This window comes from Neoarius graeffei, chromosome 13 (assembly GCF_027579695.1).
Source record: "Neoarius graeffei isolate fNeoGra1 chromosome 13, fNeoGra1.pri, whole genome shotgun sequence".
Classification (NCBI taxonomy): Eukaryota; Metazoa; Chordata; class Actinopteri; order Siluriformes; family Ariidae; genus Neoarius; species Neoarius graeffei.
In genome coordinates, this window is record NC_083581.1 from 43,501,931 (window position 1) to 43,527,022 (window position 25,092).

The following is a 25,092-nucleotide window of genomic DNA, read 5'->3' on the forward strand; positions in this document are numbered from 1 at the left end:
CAGCACAACACAGCACCACCACACACAAGCTATTGATGCGTTCACACAGGTAGCTCGCTACATCGTTACACACAACAATTACTCCAATCAGCTATGAAAATCAGGTTGCATAGCTAAATGGCTGCAACACAACCAATTACCAAAGCAAAGAAAGACCAAGTCAAGACTCAAATGCACAACAACCAAATACTTAAGTTCAAGACAGACATTTAATTAACAACCATTCAACAAGTGTGTGGAAAGAAAATGCAACCAGTTCAACAAGATGCAACACTGTAGCAAAACCAGCAAGAAATGTTCGGTTTCACTCACCAATGACGTTAACTTGAAGATGATTCCTCCTGTCCTTTTAGATGAATTTTTCGAAAAACCCAGTCATAAAGCTCATCGCTGGTTTTCAGACCCAAGAGAACTTGCTTTTCAATAGCTATGGAAGCTAATGCAGAAAGTCAGAATAGTCCTGTTGTGTTCCTCACACGTTTTTATCTGTTTTAGGTCCGAAAATTTCCTTTCAATGGACGCAGTGGTGACAGGGATCATTACAATGAAACGTGTTCGTGCACACAGCTGATGCATGCGGTCACAGAGTCCTTTACATTGGAGAACGAGGAGGAGGTCAGATGGGTTCTGAAGTTCTAAATGTGGCCTGTAGTTGTCGGTCAGGCTTGAGAAGGCAGGTTCAAGGAATGTAGTCTTAAAGCTGGTGAACTGTTGGGGGTCCAGAAGGGAAACAGGTAAAAAAGTTTTTCATGATCTTTAAACCAATTTTGCACTTGATTTAAAATATTGTCAAGAAAGTCATCATGCAGGTTCTTGTAGCATGAGCAGGAATCCCAGTGGGCTCTCCGTACTACCTTGTTCTGCACATTCCTGTCATATATTTGATCAAAACATTCCCTCTGGGGGTGGCACAGCGGTGTAGTGGTCAGCACTGTCACCTCACAGCAAGAAGGTTCTAGGTTCAAGCCCAGTGGCCGACGTGGGCCTTTCTTTGCGGAGTTTGCATGTTCTCCCCATATCTGCATGGGTTTCCTCTGGGTGCTCTGGTTTCCCCCATAGTCCAAAGACATGCAGGTTAGGTTAATTGGTGGCTCTAAATTGACCGTAGGTGTGAATGATTGTGTCTCTCCATGTGTCAGCCCTGCGATGACCTGGCCACTTGTCCAGGGTGTACCCCACCTCTCACCCATAGTCAGCTGGGATAGGCTCCAGCTTGCCCATGACCCTGTACACGATAAGCGGTTACGGATAATAGATGGATGGACGCTCTCTCTGCCCCTCAATGCAAACATAAAACTCACTCACCTGGCCATGAAAACTGCATGTCAAATGACTTATTCTGTAAAATGTCGAGAGCATATCTACATGTGCAAACATTTTGTTAAAAATTGAAAGTAAAAAGCAAAATTCAACATTGCCCAGGTTTGATATATAGCCGTCAGCACTGTGCATGTCAGCATCTTCAATTTAAATCACTGTGGACACCTATGTAATCAAACAGATCCTTAAGGGCACCCTTCTTTTCAAATACAGCGCACACCAATCCTGAGGCAAAATTCCACCTGGTTGGTGCCACTCGTGGCAGTCGCTTAGGACATTTCATCAAACAGCTGTGCTCATTTTGGTGATCTAGAAAAGAACGCAGCCAGGTCAGAAAAATGTGAGAAGAAAATTTTGCATTCTCTAATTTTTGCTACACCTCGAGATAAAACTAAATTAAGCACATGTGCATAACAGTGCATGAAAAGTGTCTGTGGGATCTTTTCCTTCACCTTGGCTTGGACTGCGTTCAGCCCGTGGCCATAGCACTGGGCTACAAGCGTGTCCATGCATCCATATTCCTCCAAAAACCCAAGGACCAGTGCTGCTACATCCTCTGCCTGCTTGTTCCTTGCCACATTCTCAAATTTGATGAACCTCTCTTTTACACCTCTGTCTGTTACAAAATGAAGAACAAGCAATAGTTGTGCAGCACTGTTGACATCTGATGTTTAATCCAGCTACAAAGGATGTGTTTTTTTCTTTCTTTCTTTGATTGTCTCTCTAATCACATTGGCATCAGCACCTATCAAGTCGTTATGTGTTTGACTTGAGGCTCCAATTAACACTTTGGAAGTGGAGAGATGGTAGTGCAAGTCTGGATCATGTTCTGCTAAAAACGATAATAGCTCCAGGTAAATGAGCACTTTTGCTGATTCTTTGCCCTCATCGTGGCACCTGAAAGGTAACTACTGTTTGAATGAAGATCACACAGTTGAGCAGATTTCACTGTGCATCGTTGTTCCTCTGTGTCTCTGTTTGTCCAGCTGGAGATCGATCTTTGTGTCTCCAAGTTTCCATGGTGATCATTGCCCTAAAATGCCCTGCTCTGTTGTGGTGTTTTTTGTACACTCTTATTTAAACAGCTAAGATTCTCGTAGCCGTTCCAATTCCACACAGCTTTGTTGCTTGCAAACAATAAGCATTCCCAGCAGTCGAGCCTCGTGTTGAACTGAGCCAGGAAGCCAACTATATCGCTCCCAGTTGCTAACCTGAAAATGGTCAACATAACCTGCTTTTGTAGGTTGATTAAACTAGAGATGTTCAGTGGCCTTTTTTCCCCACAATGTCCATCTTTTCATCGAACGGTTCTCTTTAAAAGGGCACTGATAATAAATCCGAGACAATATCGTCTCCACTTGTTGCCATTTTCAACACTGGCTATCAATTGCTAGTTAGTACTAAGCTAGGTCTCGTGTCTGAGCAAACGAGCGAGAAAGTGAACAGGTCTTCTAGAATATCCAGGAGCCATGGGAAAATCTGAAATAATACCCCCAGTGGCTACAAATCCAAACGTGACTGAGTGAATTGATCTCAAGTCGATCAAATTGTCAATCCAAACTTGACAGTTTGCTCTTATTCTGTTTAAATGGTCAGGGAATTCTAATAAGGATATAGGAAATCCTGGATGGAGGCTCCATAGAAAAATATCTGATTGTTGCATTTTTCCCCAACGCAAGACCACTGAAATGTGTAGTGCATGGACAGAAAACAACAGAAACAAGTCAGTGTGACACTACAATATTACAGATAAGCAATATTTATTTTATTTACTCATTTTATTTGAGTTTACTTATAGAATTAATCAGGGTTTTTTAATTTTTATTTCATTTTTTAATTTTTTTTTTAAATCTGAGGACTCCAGGGCCTTCTCTGAATACCTTGAAGGTTTACCACTAATGTTTACACTCTGGAAAAGTGTGTTGATTAATTTAACAGCAGCTCTGACTGTAGTACAGCTGCAAATCACAGGTTTATATTAAATGCACTAATTCTAATATGTTATCGTTTCTATAGTAACAGTTCATTCACATAAACAGATTTTAAAAAAAAAATCATTGATATGGTGGCATTTTCTGCAATTTCCTATTTAATAATTATGGAAGGACGGAGTCTCCAGTGTCAGCACTTTGTAATGTTCACAAGTTAAAAAAAAAAAAAGTGTTGTTCTTAATAAATAATAAATTAACCATTGACAAAATGCTGTGGTATAAGAGGAATAAAACACTTCAGGACATGCTGTTATTGGAAAATAATCAGCTTCAGGATAGTAACAGTAACTCCACTTCATCACGCCACCCTGGTGTTGATTATTTTCTTACAAAAGCACGACATGGAGAAGGTTGTACAGCCAGAGATACTATGAGAGCTCTAGATACAAAGATGAAAATAAACTAAAACCTCAGGTTCTGTTGGTTCCTGTTCGGGCTGGGTCTTATTAGTTAAGATGCACAATAAAAATAACTTGGTGGTGGTGGTGGGGACTTTTCAGTCCTTTACCTCTTTCTGACTCTGATGCAGAATTAACTTTCCTTTCCTCAGATGAAGGTAAATCATTCTCCTTATTCTCTAAAATAAAAAAAAAGAACAATACATACAGAATATGAAATACTCTGGGAGTGTGTATAGAGGAAATATTTAGTGCTAAATGATCTAATCGCACACTCTACACACTTTTACCTTTCCCTCTGCTCACAAGGCTTTGGGGTTTATTTGCACTCATATCTGCTAAAACAGAAAAGATATACATTCTCATGTTGGAAGCAGAACTTTACAAAAGTACATATTTACTCAGTGCTGAAGCACTGAGAGCAGAGGTGTAGAATATGGACATGGGGACATCTACTGATCAAATATCCCATTACACAAAGTTACACCTACAGTTGAAGTCAAGTATGCAAAAATGGCCTTAATCTGGCATGAAGGTCATGGCAATATTGGGCTTTCAGTGATTTTTTTTAACTGTTCTTTTTCTGGAGCAGAATGATTGTACAACATACATCTTTAATGTTTTAGGAATTATACGCCTTTATTCATCATATGTACGAGAGCACAGTGGAATTCTGCATTTAACCCACCTGAAGCTGTGAGCGCGCACACGCACGCACACACACACACACACACAGTGTGTGTGTGTGTGTTAGATGCCTTGCTCAAGCCATGGATACTATTCATTCACTCCCCCCACCCACACATTTTCCTGCTGGTCCAGGAATCGGAACAGTGATCTTTTGGTCCCAAAACTGCTTCTCTAACCTTTAGGTCATGGTGTCCCCTTAAAAGAGGAAAAACCTTGGTGGGCAAGTTTTAATTTATTTTGGGTTTTCTGAAATCAAAACAGGGTCCAAAACATACATAAAGCACATCTACTATTTGATTAACTGTCCCTTAGCAAGTTTTACCTTGACCAGATGCTTTTGGTAACCATCAAAAAGCTTCTAGTAGAATTTTGGTTGGATATTTGACTGCTCTTTTTGGTAAAATTGGTAGAGTTCAATTAAATTTGTGTTATTTCCTGGCACGGATCTGACATTTAAGGACAGTCCACATATTTCCAATAGGGTTGAGGTCAGGACTTGCTTTATTATCCTGTTGGAACATCAACTTGTGTCCAAGTTTCTGATGGTTTGAGGTTATGCTGCAGAATTCTGAGGTAGCCCTCCTTCTTCATTATTCCATCTACTTTATGCAATGCACCAGTTCCATTGTCAGCAAAACAGCCCCAGAGCATGACACTATCACCACCATGCTTAACAGTTGGTACAATGTTGTCCAAACAGCTAAATTTTTGTCTCATCTGACCATAAATCTTTCCTCCAGAAGGTTTTCTTTTCCTTTTTCCATGTGGTCACCTGCAATCTTTAGTCAAGCTTGCAGTTGTCTATTTTGGAACAGGGGCTTTTTTCTTGGACAGCAGGCTAGCAGTCCATGGTGATGCAAAACCTGCGTGACTGTAGACAGTGTTCCAGCAGCTTCCAGTTCATGGCAGGCTTGTGTCTTGGTGGTTCCTGACCAGCCCAATCAATTTCCTCTCAGTTAAGGATGACAACTTGGGTCTTCTTCCAGCAAACTGACTACACCTTCTAATAACTTGTTTTCCCATATAATTATTTGAACTGATGAACTTGGAATCTGCACTTGTTTAGAAATGGTCCCAAGAGACATTCATGAGTTGTAAAAAACTACAATCTGCTTTCTCAGATCTGCACTGAGCTCCTTGGACTTTCCTATTGTCCTGAGTGATGATCAATCCAATATTAACCAAACCCCTTTTTTATGCTGGCACAGAGAAACTACCAGCTATAGTCAATCATGATTGTTAGCAGGAAGTTAAGAGGCCTTGGCTTGGCAAGTTAAAAGACATTTTGGAACTTTCAGCACCACTGAATTAATATGTAAATTTTTGACCCTGTGTTAATTTCACCCATCCATTATCTGTTGCTGCTTATCCTGTTCTACAGGGCTGTAGGCAAGCTGGAGCCTATCCCAGCTGACTATGGGCGAAAGGCAGGGTACACCCTGAACAAGTCGCCAGGTTATTGCAGGGCTGACACATAGAGACAATCACACTCACACCTAGGGCGGCATGGTGGTGTAGTGGTTAGCACGGTTGCCTCACAGCAAGAAGGTTCCAGGTTCGAACCCAGCGGCCGGCAAGGGCCTTTCTGTGTGGAGTTTGCATGTTTTCCCCGTGTCCGTGTGGGTTTCCTCTGGGTGCTCCGGTTTCCCCCACAGTCCAAAACCATGCAGTTAGGTTGATGTGAGGTAGCCTTGGGCTGAGGTGCCCTCGAGCAAGGTACCTAACCCCTGACTGCTCCCCGGGTGCTGTGTGTGACTGCCCACTGCTCTGGGTGTGTGTGTGTGCGCGCGCGCGCGCGCGTGTGTTCACCGCTTCAGATGGGTTAAATGCAGAGGATGAATTTCACTATGCTTTATTTGTCACTGCATGTGACAAATAAAGGTTTCTTCTTCTACAGTCAATTTACAGCCACTGATTAGACATGCCTAACCTGCATGTCTGTGGACGATGGGGGAAACCAGAGCACCCGGAGGAAACCCACACAGACATGGGGAGAACATGCAAACTCCACACAGAAAGGCCCTTGCCGGCCGCTGGGCTCAAACCTAGGACCTTCTTGCTGTGAGGCGACAGTGCTAACCACTACAACACTGTGCCACCGTGTTCATCCATCCATCCATTATCTGTAGCTGCTCATCCTGTCCTACAGGGTTGCAGCCAAGCTGGAGCCTATCCCAGCTGACTACTGGTGAGAGGCAGGGGTACACCCCTCTGAAGTCGCCAGGACAAGTTGCCAGGCGCGGGGAGAACATGCAAACTCCACACAGAAAGCCCCTCGTTGGCCACTGGGCTCGAACCCAGGACCTTCTTGCTGTGAGGCAACAGTGTTAACCACTACACCACTGTGCCACCGTGTTCATTCATCCATCCATCCATTATCTGTAGCCGCTCATCCTGTCCTACAGGGTTGCAGGCAAGCTGGAGCCTATCCCAGCTGACTATGGGCGAGATGCGGGGGTACACCCTGGACAAGTCGCCAGACACGAGGAGAACATGCAAACTGTCTCCACACAGAAAGGCCCTCGTTGGCCACTGGGCTCGAACCCAGGACCTTCTTGCTGTGAGGCAACAGTGCACTAAATTCTTGTGTGTGTGTTTTTAATCTGTTTTAAATCTATTACCTACTCCTCCATGCCTCCACTTTAGAATAATTACATCTCATAATAATGTTCGGGTTTTTTTTGCCTGACTCTCAGTTCTGCTGCATGAAATGTTGAGAAATTTCGAGCATGAAATGAACTAAACGATGGGTTGTTAACACTTTCGTATCTTCTCTGTTTTTAGATTTCTGAGTGTTTTATTTAAGGTTAAACATCAGTATTTATTATTATGCACTGTGGTGTTTTACAAACTGGTTAATTCACAAAACCCGACACTAAAATCTAAATATAAAGCGCGCTATCTTTAATGGGTTATTTAATATAAAGCCTAAAAACTTTTAGTAACACTGTGTAAGAAGTTAAAAGGGATATTTACCTCTTAAAAGTGCGTTTTAATTCGAGACAAACAGTGCGACCAGGACTCCCGTTTCCGGCACGGTTGCTAAGGTGACAACAGCACGGCTGTGTGGGCGGGGTTTGTTTTACTGATTGACACGAGCTTGACTTCGCCCCCGGAAGGTTTCATTTAGTCGCGCGCGGTGTGTTGCAGTCGGTGCAGTGGCAGCAGGCGGGCAGGCGCAGGCGGGCTGGGGCAGGCGGTGCAGGCGCGGATTAGTGATTTTTATTTGAATTTTTTTTAGTAGAAACGAGTCGAAATAAGTACTGAGTGACAGATGAAGACGTTGACTTCGGAGATTTGTCACTTTCTCGCGCTTTAATTTCGTTTTGCATGAGTTAAAGGGCTGATGTGGGGAAAGTGTCTGTGCTGAGCTGTAAATGAACTCCAGGTGAGTCTCATCTGCACCTCATCAGCTCTCCTTCTCATCCTGAGCTCACAGGGAGGGGCTGAGAACTCATCCCCTTCCGTCTTTATGGACATGAAGTCCTGAGAGCTTGGTTAGGCCTCCTGGGATGGAGGAGCAGGACTGGGTTACTGACTTGGCAGTGCAATTTATTATTCAACCCTGTTCAGGTCAGAGCTCAGGTACATATCTGATCTGATCTGATCTGATCTGATCTTCTTCCTGATCTGTCTCCTGTTTCTCCATGCTTAATGATTAACTCCTGATTTAAACCTTACTGTACTACAGATTCTTTTTTGCATGGAAATGAAATGAATGATAGTGATAGATCACTTTATTAATCCCAGAGAGAAACTTGCAGATTACAGCAGCAGTTCAAGAAGCAGACTATTCAACCAATAGTATTCAGGTAATAATAATAATAATAATAAGCAATCAGTAAGAACAAATCGTATCGGATATAAAGTGACTCTAACCTGGTATGCACAAGTTCTCAAAGTGAAAGTAAAGGGATGATGAATGAAGTGTAATAAAGGGTGCGAAACAGCAGGTCAAGGTAAACTTTATTATCCCCCAGGGGGAAACTCAAGTGGTCCATATTGCACATCTCAAAACATACCAAAGACATATAGACAAACAGACAATAGACATACCACATTAAAATAAATCTGTGATAAAAAGTGTGATATGAGATAAAAACTGTACGCTACATAAAATAAAAAAAAATGCATAAAAGGAAATTTGTACAGATGAGTGAACTAAAGTGCAACAGATGTTTTTGGTTTGTTATTGTATAGTCTTATTGCTGTGGGTACAAATGATTTGTGGTACCTTGCTGTCCTGATTGGCCTCTGCAGAAATCTGTTATTAGACCTGGTGCTTCTTAAAAACTTTGGGAACAGAGGATGTGTTGGGTCAGTTAAAATTTGATCCATCTTTTTCTTAAAATAAGCTCATTGTACAGCTCGACTGCAAATGTCTGGTCCACACCAATAACCCGGCTGGCTGATGCGCTGCAATTTTTTGTGGTCCTGTACATGCAGGTATGGAACAAATGCATGCACAGCCGAGGGACTGAGATCTACAGCTCTATAATATTCTCAGAGTATTGAGAAATTTCAAGCATGAAATTTATAAGAACATAAAAACAACCAACTGATGGATTAACACTTTCATAGCTTCTCTGTTTATATTTCTGAGTGTTTTATTTAAGGTTAAACATCAGTCTCTGTTGTGCTCTGTGTTATTTTGCCTTTAGTAAGATAATTAAAAGTGATACTTATCTCTGAAAAGTGTGTTTAAATTCTAGACCAGACTTTCTCAACCGGGGTGCCGTCAAAAAATTATATATTCTAACGTTGAAATAAATAAAATGAATTAAAATTCCAAACAATGATAGTTACACTAATGCAGATCATCGCCGCATCATCAAAATTTGTCTCACGGCCCCCTTTCTCATGTCACAATGTCACTGCCGGGGTCAGCGTATGGTCAGTGTGACTGCATATATTTTATATGGGGGTGCCTTGAGAATTTGCATACTTCTGAAGGGTGCCGTGACTGAAAAAAGGTTGAGAAACGCTGTTCTAGATAAACATTTCAATCAAGACTTGTGTTTCCAGTGCTCCTGATTTTAAACCTTACTGTTCAACAGATTCATTTTAGCATGGAAATGGGATGAAAGAAAGGTAGACTGATAGATCACTTTATTAATCCCAGACAGAAACTCAGAGATTACAGCAGCAATCCAAGGAGTATACAAGCAAGAGTATTCAGGAAATAAAACAATCAGTAAGAACAATTCTAAAACAAATCGTATCGGATATAAAGTGACTCTAACCTGGTATGCACAAGTTCTCAAAGTGAACGTGAAGGGATGATGAATGAAGTGTAATAAAGGGTGCGAAACAGCAGGTATGGAACAAATGCATGCACAGCAGAGGGGCTGAGATCTACAGAGCGTCCACGGTAGTTCAGGTGTACAGTGCGGTAATATGATGATCAGCATCAGTGCAGTAAGCAGAATGCAACCCGGTGCAAAATGTATCCATTGACCTTCTTCTGGGAATGTGCTCTAATCAGAATAAAACTACTTTATTGTCCATTAAACTTGCATAAAATGGAAGATTGTCTTTGGCACTGGCATGGGAGACAAAAAGACAAATGCATCATACAGTACAAAACAATAGACGTTAAGAACAATACATTACAATAAAATACTGTTTAAAAAAAGCAAGTGGTATAGTCCGTTCCAGTTTAGCCTAAAAAGCAATAAAAAAGGCACCATAGTGTCCTGACTCAGTGATGCACTGGTGTACAGGACGAATGTTGTTGTTGTTGTTGTTAAGAATGACCTCCGTGCTACAGCAATGGCGTAAGGGTTAGAGAAGAAGCTTTGGGACCAGAAGGTGATCTTTGTTGTTAAGAACAACCTCCTGAACGGTTCCTTTCTACAGCCGAGCTGAATGAGCCTGATACTGAAGGTGCTCAATGTGTATCAGTTGGCTGAAAAAAATGCCAGTATCTTTGCATTAAACACTGAGTGTTTGCACTCTGTAAAAGTGTAAACATCTTAAAGGTTTAATCAAAAATATCAGCAGCTGCTTAGCAGCCTTTAAGTTAAGTTTGTAATTATTAGAAAAATAATATTAAATGTTATAACAGGGGGCGGCACGGTGGTGTAGTGGTTAGCGCTGTCGCCTCACAACAAGAAGGTCCGGGTTCGAGCCCCGTGGCCGGCGAGGGCCTTTCTGTGTGGAGTTTGCATGTTCTCCCCGTGTCCGCGTGGGTTTCCTCCGGGTGCTCCGGTTTCCCCCACAGTCCAAAGACATGCAGGTTAGGTTAACTGGTGACTCTAAATTGACCGTAGGTGTGAATGGTTGTCTGTGTCTATGTGTCAGCCCTGTGATGACCTGGCGACTTGTCCAGGGTGTACCCCGCCTTTCGCCCGTAGTCAGCTGGGATAGGCTCCAGCTTGACTGCGACCCTGTAGGACAGGATAAAGCGGCTACAGATAATGAGATGAGATGAGAGATGTTATAACAGCTATCATGATGTCTGCAGTATCTCAAAAAAAGAACACAGTTGATCAAAAATGTAAAATGAACTTCACAGACCCGTTTACAGCACAGGTTTTATTTTACAAATATCCAACAATTCAAATATTGGTATCTTTAAATGGGTACGGTCATATTTTGGATGTTTATTATCACCATACAGCTTTCTAGTTCGGAAATTTCCATTGACAGAATGTGTTGGGTCCGAGCTATGACTTTTTTATTAATTTATTACAGCATACTTGTTCTTGAGTTGTTGTGGTTTGGATTAAACCCATTGGATTCAAGTGATCAAACATAAACTCAGTAAATATAACAGTTTCTATCACAGTACTAAAATAACAAAAGAAAATTGTGGAGCCTCTGTAGCACTTTGAGAACCACTGTTTTCAAAATGTTCACAGTTTTTTATTTATTTTAAACACTACCAGTAAAGGTGTGTATGAGCTATCAGGTGACGCAGGTGTGTGTGTGTTTAACCTGCAGATCAGGTGACGGAACCTTTTGAAGGTGTAGATCATATGACAAGAAAAACACCAATCTTTCAAGGCATCTTTAACTCACGTACACAAGCACAAACTGTACTTTAGCAACTAATGGGAATAATTTAAAGAGCAAATGTTCTGGAACAGTGAGGACTAATTTGCTGATTTGTTGGACCATGATGTTTAGCCTACATTATTAAAATATCTTAATACGTATTGTAATAGTATGGATCATGATATTTTTTGCCCTTTTGGCCCATAGACAGATTAGTGTGTTTGACTGTGTGTGTGTGTTTTTCCAGACATGGACGATTCGGAAGCTTCCTACCTGGCCTTTAATGATTTTAACAGCAATGGCGGCTCACTGTGGCCGGAGTCACTGGCCCATCATGAGCAGCAGGAAGTGGAGAGCTTCAGGAGAAAACTCAAATACTTCTTCATGAACCCCTGTGAAAAATTCCGAGCTCGTGGCAGGAAGCCATGGAAGCTGATGGTGCAGATCATCAAGATCGCGGTCATCACCATCCAGGTCTGCTGAACAAACTTTTAAAAAACAAACAAAAAAAAAAACTGTTGGACATTTACATCTTTAGACATGATGTACTTTTCTTCTAAATGCAAAAGACCTTATTTACGTATATGTTGTCTTGGCCCAGAAATTGTAATGAAGGTTTACATGGAAATGGCAACTCTCATTTAGATAGTTTAACGTTAAGTAACAGTTAGGTGAAGAAATTAAATTGACAGTTTCCCCCTTTATGCTTTTATCAATCTGGTGTCTGATAAATCAAACCGAATTCCTTTCTTTCGCTTTGCACGAAGCTACAAGGCTAATGTAGCTAATGGAAATCTCGCACAACCTTTTTTGGGGGTAATTTCTCTCAAACCCACATTTCTTCAGTGATGTCACACAGACCCTCTGATGAGGCTTACAAGAACAAGTTGAAGTATACTTTGAAATATAAGTATACTGTAGTATAATTTGAAGTATATGTTGTAATAGAAGTGCATTTTGAAGTACGCTTTGTTGTATAAATTGAAGTGCAATTATACTTTGTGATGTAAAGTAATTTATGTATTCTTTGTAGTATAATACATTTTGAAGTAGATTTGAAGATTTCCAGTAACAGAAACCTCACACAATTTTTATTTTTTTTTCCCCCCGTAAATTTGTTTAAAGGACCCATGGCATGGTGGTTTGTTGATGCTTTAAACGGGCTCGTGGAGGCTTCCGGATGTTATATCCGCAGCCTTTCTCGAAATGAACCCTCGGCACGCAAATATAGCCTCCTGGGAGAAAGCCCCATTTCAGCGCTTTTCCTAGTGCGTCGTTTTGCTAATGAGAAGCAGGAGGCAGGGAAGGGTAGAGGGTGGGGGCGGGCCATAGGGGGAGGGGCTTGACCAAGCTGCGCGCACACATACTCGCTGCTATCAGCACCTGTAGCCACGCTGCTAAGACAAAACCCCGTTCTCCCTCGGACTCCTTTCATAAACTCAACGTGACACAGAGAACAGAGAGTGAGAGTGTTCGGAGTGGTAGTTTATGAACGTATAATACCCTAGGCTTGAACACACACTCCATAACCAAAGAGGATAGAAGCAGCAACTACAGCAACATATCGCTTATCCAACAGAAGACATGCATTACGGAGCAATAGTCAAACATAAGCTCATAAGTTACAGTCAATTTCCAGACTAAACTCAGTTTAACAGAGCAATGCTGCATGCTCTTTAGTTTTGTAGCGCAGATTACCTGGCTAACTGCAGGAAGCGGTTAGCTGCACAGCTAATGTAGCCATTGCTAGGCTAACGCACCGATTTTAAAACACGGCAAAACGACCAGTTATGCACTTACTTGTTCGGTGTTTGTTGCTGATGCGGCAGGGATGCTTGGTACGGACCCAGGCTTCAGTGACAGTTGATGTGCAAAACCTGCCCTGTACTGTCCCAAGTTGTGGAAACATTCCTCAGGAAAATGCTTCCGACAAACATACACCGTCTTAGGTAGACTCGACGGCGTATTATTGAAGTAAATAAAATTAAGCCACTGCGTCTTCAAGGGCTCTCCCGTCGGCAATAAAAACAGACTCCTTTCTGTGTTGTCACATCCATGTACAGCACAACTTCCATGTTTCACTCGCTTAGGTGGTGCCATGTTGTTGTGTCCTCTATGGTCTCCTCACTACAACTGGGCGGGCAATCCATACAGTGGGTGGGAATCCAGAGGGGGGGGCGTGGGGATCATCTCCCTTGCTGACGTAGTAAAGGGAAGAGCTTATCAACGCGCCATTTTGATGCGCCATTCTCAAATGTTGGGCATAGTTTGGTTTACACATTATGAAATTTCTAGCCACTGGGGTGACTTAAGAAGGTCAGAGGAACTCATTTTAATGCTAAAAAACCTCAGAAAGTGAAAATTTCATGCCATGGGACCTTTAAAACACACATCTAGTTCTTCGGTCATGTCCACTTTGTAATATAATTCAAATAAGTACGGTGTAATGGTGGTGTAGTGGTTAGCACGGTCGCCTCACAGCATGAAGGTTCTGGGTTTGAGCCCAGCGGCCGATGGGGGCCTTTCTGTGTGGAGTTTGCATGTTCTTCCCGTGTCTGCGTGGGTTTCCTCCGGGTGCTCCGGTTTCCCCCACAGTCCAAAGACATGCAGTTAGGTTAACATGGGGCGGCCTTGGGCTGAAGTGCCCTTGAGCAAGGCACCAACTGCTCCCTGGGTGCTGTAGCATAGCTGCCCACTGCTCTGGGTATGTGTGTGTGCTCATTGGTCACTTGTGTGTGCATGTGTGTGTTCACTGCTTCAGATGGGTTAAATGCAGAGGAGGCATTTCACTGTGCTTGAGTGTGCATGTGACAAATAAAGGCGAATTTTCTACAAGTAAACTGTCAGAAACAGGCGTACAGTCGGAGTCCACTTCTGTCCTCCAAAGTACAATCTACAGTACACTAATGTACCCACTAGGGCTCATTATTGGACCGCAGTGTAACCGTGTGTCCCTTTTTAGGGCTAAAAAGGTACATGTATGGTCCCAAGCAGTATATAAAGGGTACAAATAAGTACCTTAACGGGTACTGCTCCAATGACAAGCCATTGTACCCTTAAAGGTACAATAATGGACTTTATCTTCTGCAAGTGTATACTTTGAAGTACATTTTCAAATACATTTTGAAGATTTCTGGTAAGGGAAATCTCGCTCTTTTTTTTGTGGTAAATTTCTTCAGTGACGTCACACGTACTCACTGATGTGGCTTAGGAACAAAGTCGGTGTAGTGAACGCTGTAACATTATGGAGGCCGCCATCTTGGATAAGCAGCCTCACTTTTTCCTTGGTGTCTTTTGGTATCACTCCGACCCCTGAGGCCCTGCCCGCTAATCCTGGGTGTGATGAGGATATTATTAACTTGAGTGTGTCGATAGACTACTAACAAACTCTCACTGCTATTTTATGTAATTGTTCTTCAAAATAAGCTTGTGTAGTTTAGCATTGTTGTTTGGAGGTTAAGCTACGTTTCACTTTGCTAGATTTCTTTTTTTTTTGAGAAACGGTTGCTTTACTGTCATTCGTCGCTGTATATTTATGTACACATCATTTCTTCACATGTAACAGTCAAAGCTAGACATCAATTTGGGACACGGTTAATTTCTGTGAGGCTCAGTCACTTTATTATAAATAAACAAAAACGAGAGGTAAGCAAGCACAATTCTGACTGCTCAGTATTCCTTATTTCTGTGAATACCGTGCTGTATAGAGATGTAGATCGATGCATTTAGAAACTGTGAAGATGGCTTTAGACTGATATTTCAGATTTGCTACGGTGGCTTGGGATGGGTTCCCTTTTGAGTCGAAAGGTTTCTTCCTTTCACGTCAACTCAGTGTTTTTCCGTGCCACCATCACCTCTGGTTTGCTTATTGGGATACATTTATAAATTCATAGATGTAAAGCTGCCTTGTGATTTATATTAAAAGCGATTATATAAATAGACTTGAATTGATTATAGCTGAAATTTGTCGTCTCCTCAGCTGGTGTCGTTTGGCCTGAGTAATCAGATGGTGGTGACGTTTAAGGAGGAGAACCTGATGACCTTCAAGCACCTGTTCCTGAAGAACTACACTGATTACAACGCTAAGGCCTACGCCGTGTACACTCAACACGAGGTCTACACGCACCTGTCCTACATTGTACAGCAGGTAGAACACACACCTAGATCACAGTGCTGTGATGTGTAAAGATGTAGTAGAACTCATCAGAACATGTTCAGTTTTAGATCCAAACAAGCAGAGTTGATCTGGTGACGTTAAGACACTTTGATTAATTTAGATTTTTTTTTTGTTTGTTTGCTTACATTAAATGAAAGATACACGCATTACAATATACCATCACTTTTTCTCAATTTCACTGTTGTAAACAGAAATGATCACAATTTTTCAACATAAAGTTACAATATATGACTTTAATTAAATTATTTCCTGCTCACAGTGAGCCTCAGTTTTTAATCGATCCCATGATTATTATTTTTTTTTAAATGCACATTCAAATGGATGCAAATCAGTCTGATTTTTGTTGGTTTGGAATTTATCCATCACACTGTGAAATCCTCTATGGTTTTGAGGTTGAGTGTTTTCTGGTGGGCGGCTCAGTGGTGTAGTGGTCAGTACTGTTGCCTCACAGCAAGGTCTTGGGTTTGAGCCCAGTGGTCAATGAGGGCCTTTCTGTGTGAAGTTTACATGTTCTCCCTGTGTCTGTGTGGGTTTCCTCTGGGTGCTCCGGTTTCCCCCACTGGTCAGGTTAATTTGTGGCTCTAAATTGACCGTAGGTGTGAATGCGAGTGTGAATGGTTGTTTGTCTCTATGTGTCAGCCTTACGACAATCTGGCAACTTGTCCAGGGTGTACCCTGCCTGTCACCCATAGTCAGCTGGTTTAGGCTCCAGCTTGCCTGTGACCCTGCACAGGATAAGCAGTTACAGATGATGGCTGGCTGGATGGATGTTTTCTATTGATGAACAAAGGCAAATCTATTTTTGCAAAGGATATACACAACTTCTTTTTTTTTTTTTACTCTTATGCAGGTCCTAAAATATGAAGCTCTTGGGCCTAAAAAAAAAGAATATGCTGATTAACCCAAGTGTTCTCTGTGAGCTAAAAAACAGAAACCCTATAGATTTTACTTTAAGGAAGGATTTTCTCACCATGGATCGTTGATTGATGTACAACCCCGATTCCAAAAAAGTTGGGACAAAGTACAAATTGTAAATAAAAATGGAATGCAATAATTTACAAATCTCAAAAACTGATATTGTATTCACAGTAGAACATAGACAATATATCAAATGTCGAAAGTGAGACATTTTGAAATTTCATGCCAAATATTGGCTCATTTGAAATTTCATGACAGCAACACGTCTCAAAGTTGGGACAGGGGCAATAAGAGGCTGGAAAAGTTAAAGGTACAAAAAAGGAACAGCTGGAGGACCAAATTGCAACTCATTAGGTCAATTGGCAATAGGTCATTAACATGACTGGGTATAAAAAGAGCATCTTGGAGTGGCAGCGGCTCTCAGAAGTAAAGATGGGAAGAGGATCACCAATCCCCCTAATTCTGCGCCGACAAATAGTGGAGCAATATCAGAAAGGAGTTCGACAGTGTAAAATTGCAAAGAGTTTGAACATATCATCATCTACAGTGCATAATATCATCAAGGGGTATGAATACTTTTGCAAGGCACTGTATATATATTGAACAAACTGATGAATCGTGTGTGAAATGATCATATCATTCTGACAGTTCAATATTAAATGACCTGCTTGTGAGTCGTTGGTGTCTGTTGGTCTAAAGTGTTCAGTGCTGCAGGTTTTTGAGGAAATGTGGGACAGAAATGAGACTGTGTGTTTGTAAAGGGAACTATGTGTACCTGAGGGTTTTCTGCAGCCGACAGCATGTGGCGTGCGTGACCTCGGTCAGGTGTCTGCTCTGTTTCACACCCTGAGCTCACTGGGGTGAGGCGGAGCGCTAAGATCGTATCAGTTTGATTTATTAGTTGTCACTTTGGCTACAACGTTCCAAGAGAGCCAGTGCAGGAAAAAACAGTTTAGCAGGTTTTTAATCCGCAAAGAGCACTGATTGTGGTGCGTAGCTCACGTGCATGGAGATTTTCCATGATGCTGATGTCATTTCAAAAGCTAAAGGTTTTATGTTAAAATGTTGTGCTTGAGCTTTAAACTTGTGCAATGTTAACATTTTACATATTCTTTTTTATTCACCCCCCCCTTTTTTTTTAAACCCTTAAAAATCTTTCTTCAAATTTATAGACGTATATTAAATGAAACATTGCTGTATTGCAGTCAGTTTGTGAGTAAGCGTGTATTGTAGAAATGCTTTTGACTATCATGATGTGATATCTACAGTTTTATAATAAACACCGGACAAAATGGCACATGGTTTTGTTCAGTCATGGTTTAGATGATTTCTAATGCTCATCATGTTCTTGTGGTAGTTCCTGCATTTACAGAACATAACAGTGGGGAACCATGCGTACGAGAAGGACGGACATCTCTACACTCCTCTACTCATCTGCCAGAGGTTCTACCACAACGGCAGCATCTCCCCGGCCAACGAGACCTTCGAGATCGACACCAAGGTGGAGGAAGGTAATGCTAAAGCAGTGTGTGTCGCATCATGCTAATCCGGTAGCTCCTCTGAACTGTTAGCTACATTAAGCTTATACTATTCAGTAGGCAATGCACTTTCTTTTCTGATATCGATATCGGAACCTATATGATGGCTTTTTTTTTTCTTACTACTGAGATTAAAATTTTTTTTTAAACTGAATCATATATTGCTAAAATATGGCTTTTTTTTATATAATGTGTGTGTGTGTGTGTGTGTGTGTGTGTGTGTGTGTGTGTGTGTGTGTGTGTGTTTCAAACACACAAACCTTTTCCAAACCCAATTCCAGTCTTTTCTGTTTGTTACAGGATCAGATTAAGTTTATTCTGTGTTTCTCTGGTCTCTGATCCACTCATTTTTGCAGACGGGGCTGGTCTTGATCCTGGGTATCGGATTTGTGCCATCTGAAGTATTTAGTGTGAAATAATAAAGGAAACTTTATAACAACTTTACAGCTTTTACAAAAGTTTTCATCTTTTGAAAACTTAAATAACTTAAATAAACTAGTTTATTTAACATAAACTAGTTTAGGGGAAGCCATGGCCAACTGGTTAGAGAAACAGCTTTGGGACCAAAAGGTCACTGGTTCAATTCCCTGCACTAGCAGGACTTGCTCAAGTGCCCTTGAGCAAAGCACCTATCCCCAACTGCTCTGGCAAGAATGGTGGCGCACCTTGTGTCTGATTAGCCAGAGAAAATCTGATGGCGTGATTATCGGTTTGGGCAAGAACCCGGCCATAGCTAAACTAAGAATAAACTGTGTACATTTTAATTTTTGACCCTGAATCAGAGCGACTGACTGACTCAAGATCCAAATTGAATCAAATTATGTAACAATTATTCGCCGAAGGTGAGATGAATAATAACCGAGACGAAGTCAAAGTTATTATTCACTGAGCCTGAGGCAGATAATTGTTTTAGTATAAATACACAGGAGATTATTTAAACAAAAAAATTACATCATATTAAAAAATGTAATTTTAATCTTCAAAAGTGGCATGCTAATGTAATAAAGGCGTGGCGCAGACTTGTCACTTAACTACGCCGAGTTACATAAAATACTTTATTTTGTAATAGACAAAATAAATCACAGTCCCACCTTACGTTTGAATAATTTTAGACCAAACTTTGTAGCAGCTTTAGTGCTTTTAGGAACAGCATTTTCTTTCATCGTTTGTAATTCTTCCTCGCTTACGGTGACGAAGCCATTGGCCGCCATTTTGCCGAGTCGCTCGAGGTGATTGGTTGAGAAATTCAGACTATTTCTCGATATTCAGTGTACACGATTTTCTATAGTCACCAGTGTATTTACATTAAAATTAATGAATTATTTTAGATTTACCTGTGAAATGCTATGTTTATTATCTGACACAAAAAGATTAATGGGGATTTAGTTTTGTAGCTCTGTAGACGCAGGAGAACAAGAAAGTAAAATAAACATTGTCTTTGAGAGTTACTGAAAAAACGTTGATATTTGATGTGAAAAATTGAGACATTTTTGAAGGAGCTATTTATTTAACTTTGATGGAAGTCAGAGGTAAAGGGTGTTGTGGTTTTTTTTTTTTGACGTCTTCAGGACAGAGGAGTTTCCACTTCTTTGCAGTTTCTCTGTAATAAGAAATGACAAGCTGCATTTCTTTTTTAGAGAGAGAGAAAAAGAGAGTCTAGGAAGGGAACCCTTACAAAAAAGAAGTTTATTCAAGTGTGCTTCTAGTATACTTCTTTTAAACTAAAAATAGAGTATATGCTTTCAGTTTACTTTTTATTTACTTATCAGAGATATACTTAATAAAGTTATACATAAGTATACTTGGCTTATACTGAAAAGTAAAGTCTAATTATATTAATCTTAAACTTTTGATCAAGATATACTTAACAAAAGTGTAATAAAGTATTAAAATATTTGTGCCTTATGTTTAAGTGTACTTGCCCTGTAGTTGTGCTTCAGCATTGTTGACTCTTAGGCATGTCTGTGGTTCCATATAAGGTGTTTTTTTTTTTTTTTTTTTTTTTTTTTATTTCTCCTGAGTGGGATAATTAAATTTATTATTTTTTAAATTTCTTTTTCTTTAGCGCTTGGATGTCAATTTCAGTTGTCATTGCCATGTTTTTATACTTTGGCATTTAATCCAATGTTGCTTTAAATTTATATTTTTAAAGAAAATGAATATGTTCTTTAATCCTGAGTATCTGTTATTTTGTGAATTCTTACCTTTATAACTTCATTGTAACTTAAGGTACAAAACACTTAAGTTGTCTACTGATAGTGTGAATGAGGTAAGGGTTAGGGCTAGAAAACTAATAGTATACCTAGAAGGGTAATTGCAGTATACCGTACTTCAAAACTAAAAAGTGGACTAGATGTATATAACCAGTAACTAATAGTATATTTCCAATATGCTATAAAGTATAATTTTATAATCTAAAAAGTGGACTAGAAGTGTGTAACGAGTAAACTAATAGTATATTTCCAGTATACTACAACGTATACTTTAGTAAAGTAAAAAGTGGACTAGAAGTATAAAACAAGTAAACTCATAGTATATTTCCAGTATACTATGAAGCATGCTTTTGTAAACTAAAGAGCGGACTACAAGTATAGAACTAGTAAACTATTAGTATATAAGTTTACTTGTGGTACAACCCCGATTCCAAAAAAGTTGGGACAAAGTACAAATTGTAAATAAAAACGGAATGCAATAATTTACAAATCTCAAAAACTGATATTGTATTCACAATAGAACATAGACAACATATTTCAAAATGTCTCACTTTCGACATTTGATTTCATGCCAAATATTGGCTCATTTGAAATTTCATGACAGCAGCACATCTCAAAAAAGTTGGGACAGGGGCAATAAGGTGGGGTTTACATTAGACCGTATCAGCGGATCATCAGATTAACGTTTTTAAAACGATTAGCGTGCACACAGCAACGCCAATACACGATTCGCGTGCACACAGCAACGCCAATACACGGATACGCTCGGCTCCGCAGGCATCCTGCGCTCCAAATCACTCCACCCTGAACAGCGAGTGCCCTCTGGAGGGTGCGCACTCCGGCCCTGCGCAGCTCACAGAGCGCACGAGTGAAGCGCACGAGCAGTGATTCGGGACTGAGCCACTGTGTGTGTGATCCCAGTGCATGTCGGGCATGCGCGTCACTTACCACTTGCAAGTGGAAGGATGGCAAGCCTAAAGACAATCATAACTACACAATGGGCAGTATTTGCATCAGTATTTGCAGTATTTTCATACTTTTATACTCTTTAATGAAAGGTGATACAAGGCGGAAGTCCGCACCATTTTTCAGCAGTCGCGTCACATGACCAATGCCAGCGAATCAGGAAGGTGGATGTCACAGTGACGTTGTCCAATGACGACGCCAGCTAGAGCTCAGCACAGCGTATCCGCGTATTCTCAGTGTTTACACAGCACTGGACCAGACACGATCTGGATTGAATACGTGGACCCTGGCGGATTCCCGTTTCCCGGCGTTTCCAGGCGTTTTAATGTAAACGGACAGTGCATCCGCGAAGAAAACGAGACAGATACGGTCTAATGTAAACTTGGCTTAAGAGGCTGGAAAAGTTAAAGGTACAAAAAAGGAACAGCTGGAGGACCAAATTGCAACTCATTAGGTCAATTGGCAATAGGTCATTAACATGACTGGGTATAAAAAGAGCATCTTGGAGTGGCAGCGGCTCTCAGAAGGAAAGATGGGAAGAGGATCACCAATCCCCCTAATTCTGCACCGATAAATAGTGGAGCAATATCAGAAAGGAGTTCAACAGTGTAAAATTGCAAAGACATATCATCTACAGTGCATAATATCATCAAAAGATTCAGAGAATCTGGAAGAATCTCTGTGCATAAGGGTCAAGGCCAGAAAACCATACTGGGTGCCCGTGATCTTCAGGCCCTTAGACGGCACTGCATCACATACAGGTATGCTTCTGTATTGGAAATCACAAAATGGGCTCAGGAATATTTCCAGAGAACATTATCTGTGAACACAATTCACCGTGCCATCCGCCATTGCCAGCTAAAACTCTATAGTTCAAAGAAGAAGCCGTATCTAAACATGATCCAGAAGCGCAGACGTCTTCTCTGGGCCAAGGCTCATTTAAAATGGACTGTGGCAAAGTGGAAAACTGTTCTGTGGTCAGACGAATCAAAATTTGAAGTTCTTTATGGAAATCAGGGATGCCGTGTCATTCGGACTAAAGAGGAGAAGGACGACCCAAGTTGTTATCAGCGCTCGGTTCAGAAGCCTGCATCTCTGATGGTATAGGGTTGCATTAGTGCATGTGGCATGGGCAGCTTACACATCTGGAAAGACACTATCAATGCTGAAAGGTATATCCAGGTTCTAGAGCAACATATGCTCCCATCCAGACGACGTCTCTTTCAGGGAAGACCTTGCGTTTTCCAACATGACAATGCCAAACCACATACTGCATCAATTACAGCATCATGGCTGCATAGAAGAAGGGTCCGGGTACTGAACTAGCCAGCCTGCAGTCCAGATCTTTCACCCATAGAAAACATTTGGCGCATCATAAAACGGAAGATACGACAAAAAAGACCTAAGACAGTTGAGCAACTAGAATCCTACATTAGACAAGAATGGGTTAACATTCCTATCCCTAAACTTGAGCAACTTGTCTCCTCAGTCCCCAGACGTTTACAGACTGTTGTAAAGAGAAAAGGGGATGTCTCACAGTGGTAAACATGGCCTTGTCCCAACTTTTTTGAGATGTGGTGTTGTCATGAAATTTAAAATCACCTAATTTTTCTCTTTAAATTATACATTTTCTCAGTTTAAACATTTAATATGTCATCTATGTTCTATTCTGAATAAAATATGGAATTTTGAAACTTGCACATCATTGCATTCCGTTTTTATTTACAATTTGTACTTTGTCCCAACTTTTTTGGAATTGGGGTTGTATACTTGCAGTACAAAATAAAAAATGCTAGTTGTATACTCAAAGTTTACTTCTCTTAGACTTAAAGTATACTTTTTATAAACTAAAAGTGGGCCAATTTAGTCCCAAGAAGTATTAGATTAATTTACTTACAAGTATACTGCAAGTCCATTGATATCACTATACTTGGTACACAAAAGTATACTTAAGGAAATCTACTTTAACTTAAGTATACTTAATAAAACGAAGGGAACAGCTGTTTATAGCTGCTATAACTTAGATGAGAACATCTTTTCAGATGTTCCACAACGTTAAATGGAACTATAAACAGATAAAAGGTACTTTTGTGGTGTTCCGGAATAAATAAGTTATCATCGGTATGGTTGGTAAGTTGCTGTTTTATAAGAGGAATAAAACCTTCATGGACATGCTGAATGCTGTTATAGGAAAACAATCAATCTCAGGGAAGACAGTAACTCCACTTCACCACATCACCCTGTCCTTGATTACTTTGTAATAATAGCATGACAGGGAGTGTGTTGTTCGTTATGTGAATCACAAACACTTTCATGTGAGTTTTTCCAAAATGACATTAAGTGCGCAAGTCCTTTCCTGTATTTACTGCATCAGCTCATCACATCAACTTTAGATTTATGATTTTTGACGTTAAAGTTTTGAGAATTTTGATTGTTTCTTACACAGAATGCCTTGAGATTTATCCTACCCAGCCGTTCTCCACTGCGGCAGAGACACACCTGTCCAACTTCACACTGCAGTTCAAACGGTAAATGGGTTGAAAAAATTGCGATCCTGGACAGTTATGAAGCTTAAAAAATAATTTAAGTTCTATGTATTTGAATTCTAAATGCCTTAAATACAATTCTGAAGAATTTGTATTTTTGCCAGTGTATTTTGCTTCATTGTGAACTTGCTAGGTGTAAGATTTACCTTTTGAAAACATCTCATCTCATTATCTCTAGCCGCTTTATCCTGTTCTACAGGGTCGCAGGCAAGCTGGAACCTATCCCAGCTGACTACGGGCGAGAGGCGGGGTACACCCTGGACAAGTCGCCAGGTCATCACAGGGCTGACACATAGACACAGACAACCATTCACACTCACATTCACACCTACGCTCAATTTAGAGTCACCAGTTAACCTAACCTGCATGTCTTTGGACTGTGGGGGAAATCGGAGCACCCAGAGGAAACCCACGCGGACACGGGGAGAACATGCAAACTCCGCACAGAAAGGCCCTCGTCGGCCACGGGGCTCGAACCCGGACCTTCTTGCTGTGAGGCGACAGCGCTAACCACTACACCACCGTGCCGCCCCTTTGAAAACATAACCCTCAAAAATCAAAAGTACAGATTTAAAGGAAATCAGGCCAAAAGTGAAGCATCGAGGATTCAAAGGGAAAAGTAGGCACTTTAGTCAAACAAACAACGTTTCATGTTTTCCTCAAATAGTGAGTTTTCTACACTCAATGGTCTAGTTAAATATTTAGCAAACATTTTAGCTAGTTAGGCTATGCTAAGCTTAGCTTGCTAGCAGTCATTAGCTAGCTATCAGCCAAACGTAGCTGTTCTTTAATAGGAATATCAGCTACATTCACATTACAAGTTTCATTGTTCATCCCTACTGTTGCCTGTGTACACATTACAAGCCTCACTGAGGTTTTTTTGCTCAGGTTTACCCGTCTTGACAGTTCACTTTTATAATTAAAAGTGAGCTGGATCTAACTGTAATGTGAACACATCTGTCCTCTGAAGTGGTACACGTGCACCTTGATGCGTGTTTGCATGAGTCATCTGTGTCACCACCGACAAAAAACATTTGTGAAATGACTCATGGTATTAAAACCAATTAAATGGACACCCTAGTAGCTAATGTAGTATCGCATTTTGCTCTGGAGGACAGCAAACGGTTCGTGAGCTGTACATGATCAGGTCGAAAAAAAGACAGACCACTAGCTTTTTTCTGTTTTCACAGCTACTGGAGCTCTCCTCCACTGTTGTTTTGCCACAGTGCTGGTGCTGAGAGCTGTGTTGAGGCGAAAAATCCACAAAAACTCTGACCTGGGGGTGGGTTTCCCAAAAGCATCATAGCACAAAGATCATTGTTAAATGGTAGAGCGA

The 25,092-nt window shown here is 40.8% G+C and overlaps 1 protein-coding gene across 3 annotated transcripts in view; it reads left to right on the plus strand.

Moving 5' to 3' along the window:
* The first annotated feature begins 7,552 nt into the window (after window positions 1-7,552).
* Window positions 7,553-25,092, plus strand: part of mcoln3b (mucolipin TRP cation channel 3b) — a 36,943-nt gene continuing 19,403 nt past the window's right edge. For all 3 annotated transcript variants that reach the window (XM_060937773.1, XM_060937774.1, XM_060937775.1), the window contains exons 1-5: window positions 7,553-7,787; window positions 11,646-11,872; window positions 15,378-15,545; window positions 17,851-18,004; window positions 23,657-23,738. In XM_060937773.1, coding sequence (XP_060793756.1) covers window positions 11,648-11,872; window positions 15,378-15,545; window positions 17,851-18,004; window positions 23,657-23,738 — 629 coding nt within the window. In that variant the 5' untranslated portion in view covers window positions 7,553-7,787; window positions 11,646-11,647. The remainder of the gene's footprint in view (window positions 7,788-11,645; window positions 11,873-15,377; window positions 15,546-17,850; window positions 18,005-23,656; window positions 23,739-25,092) is intronic.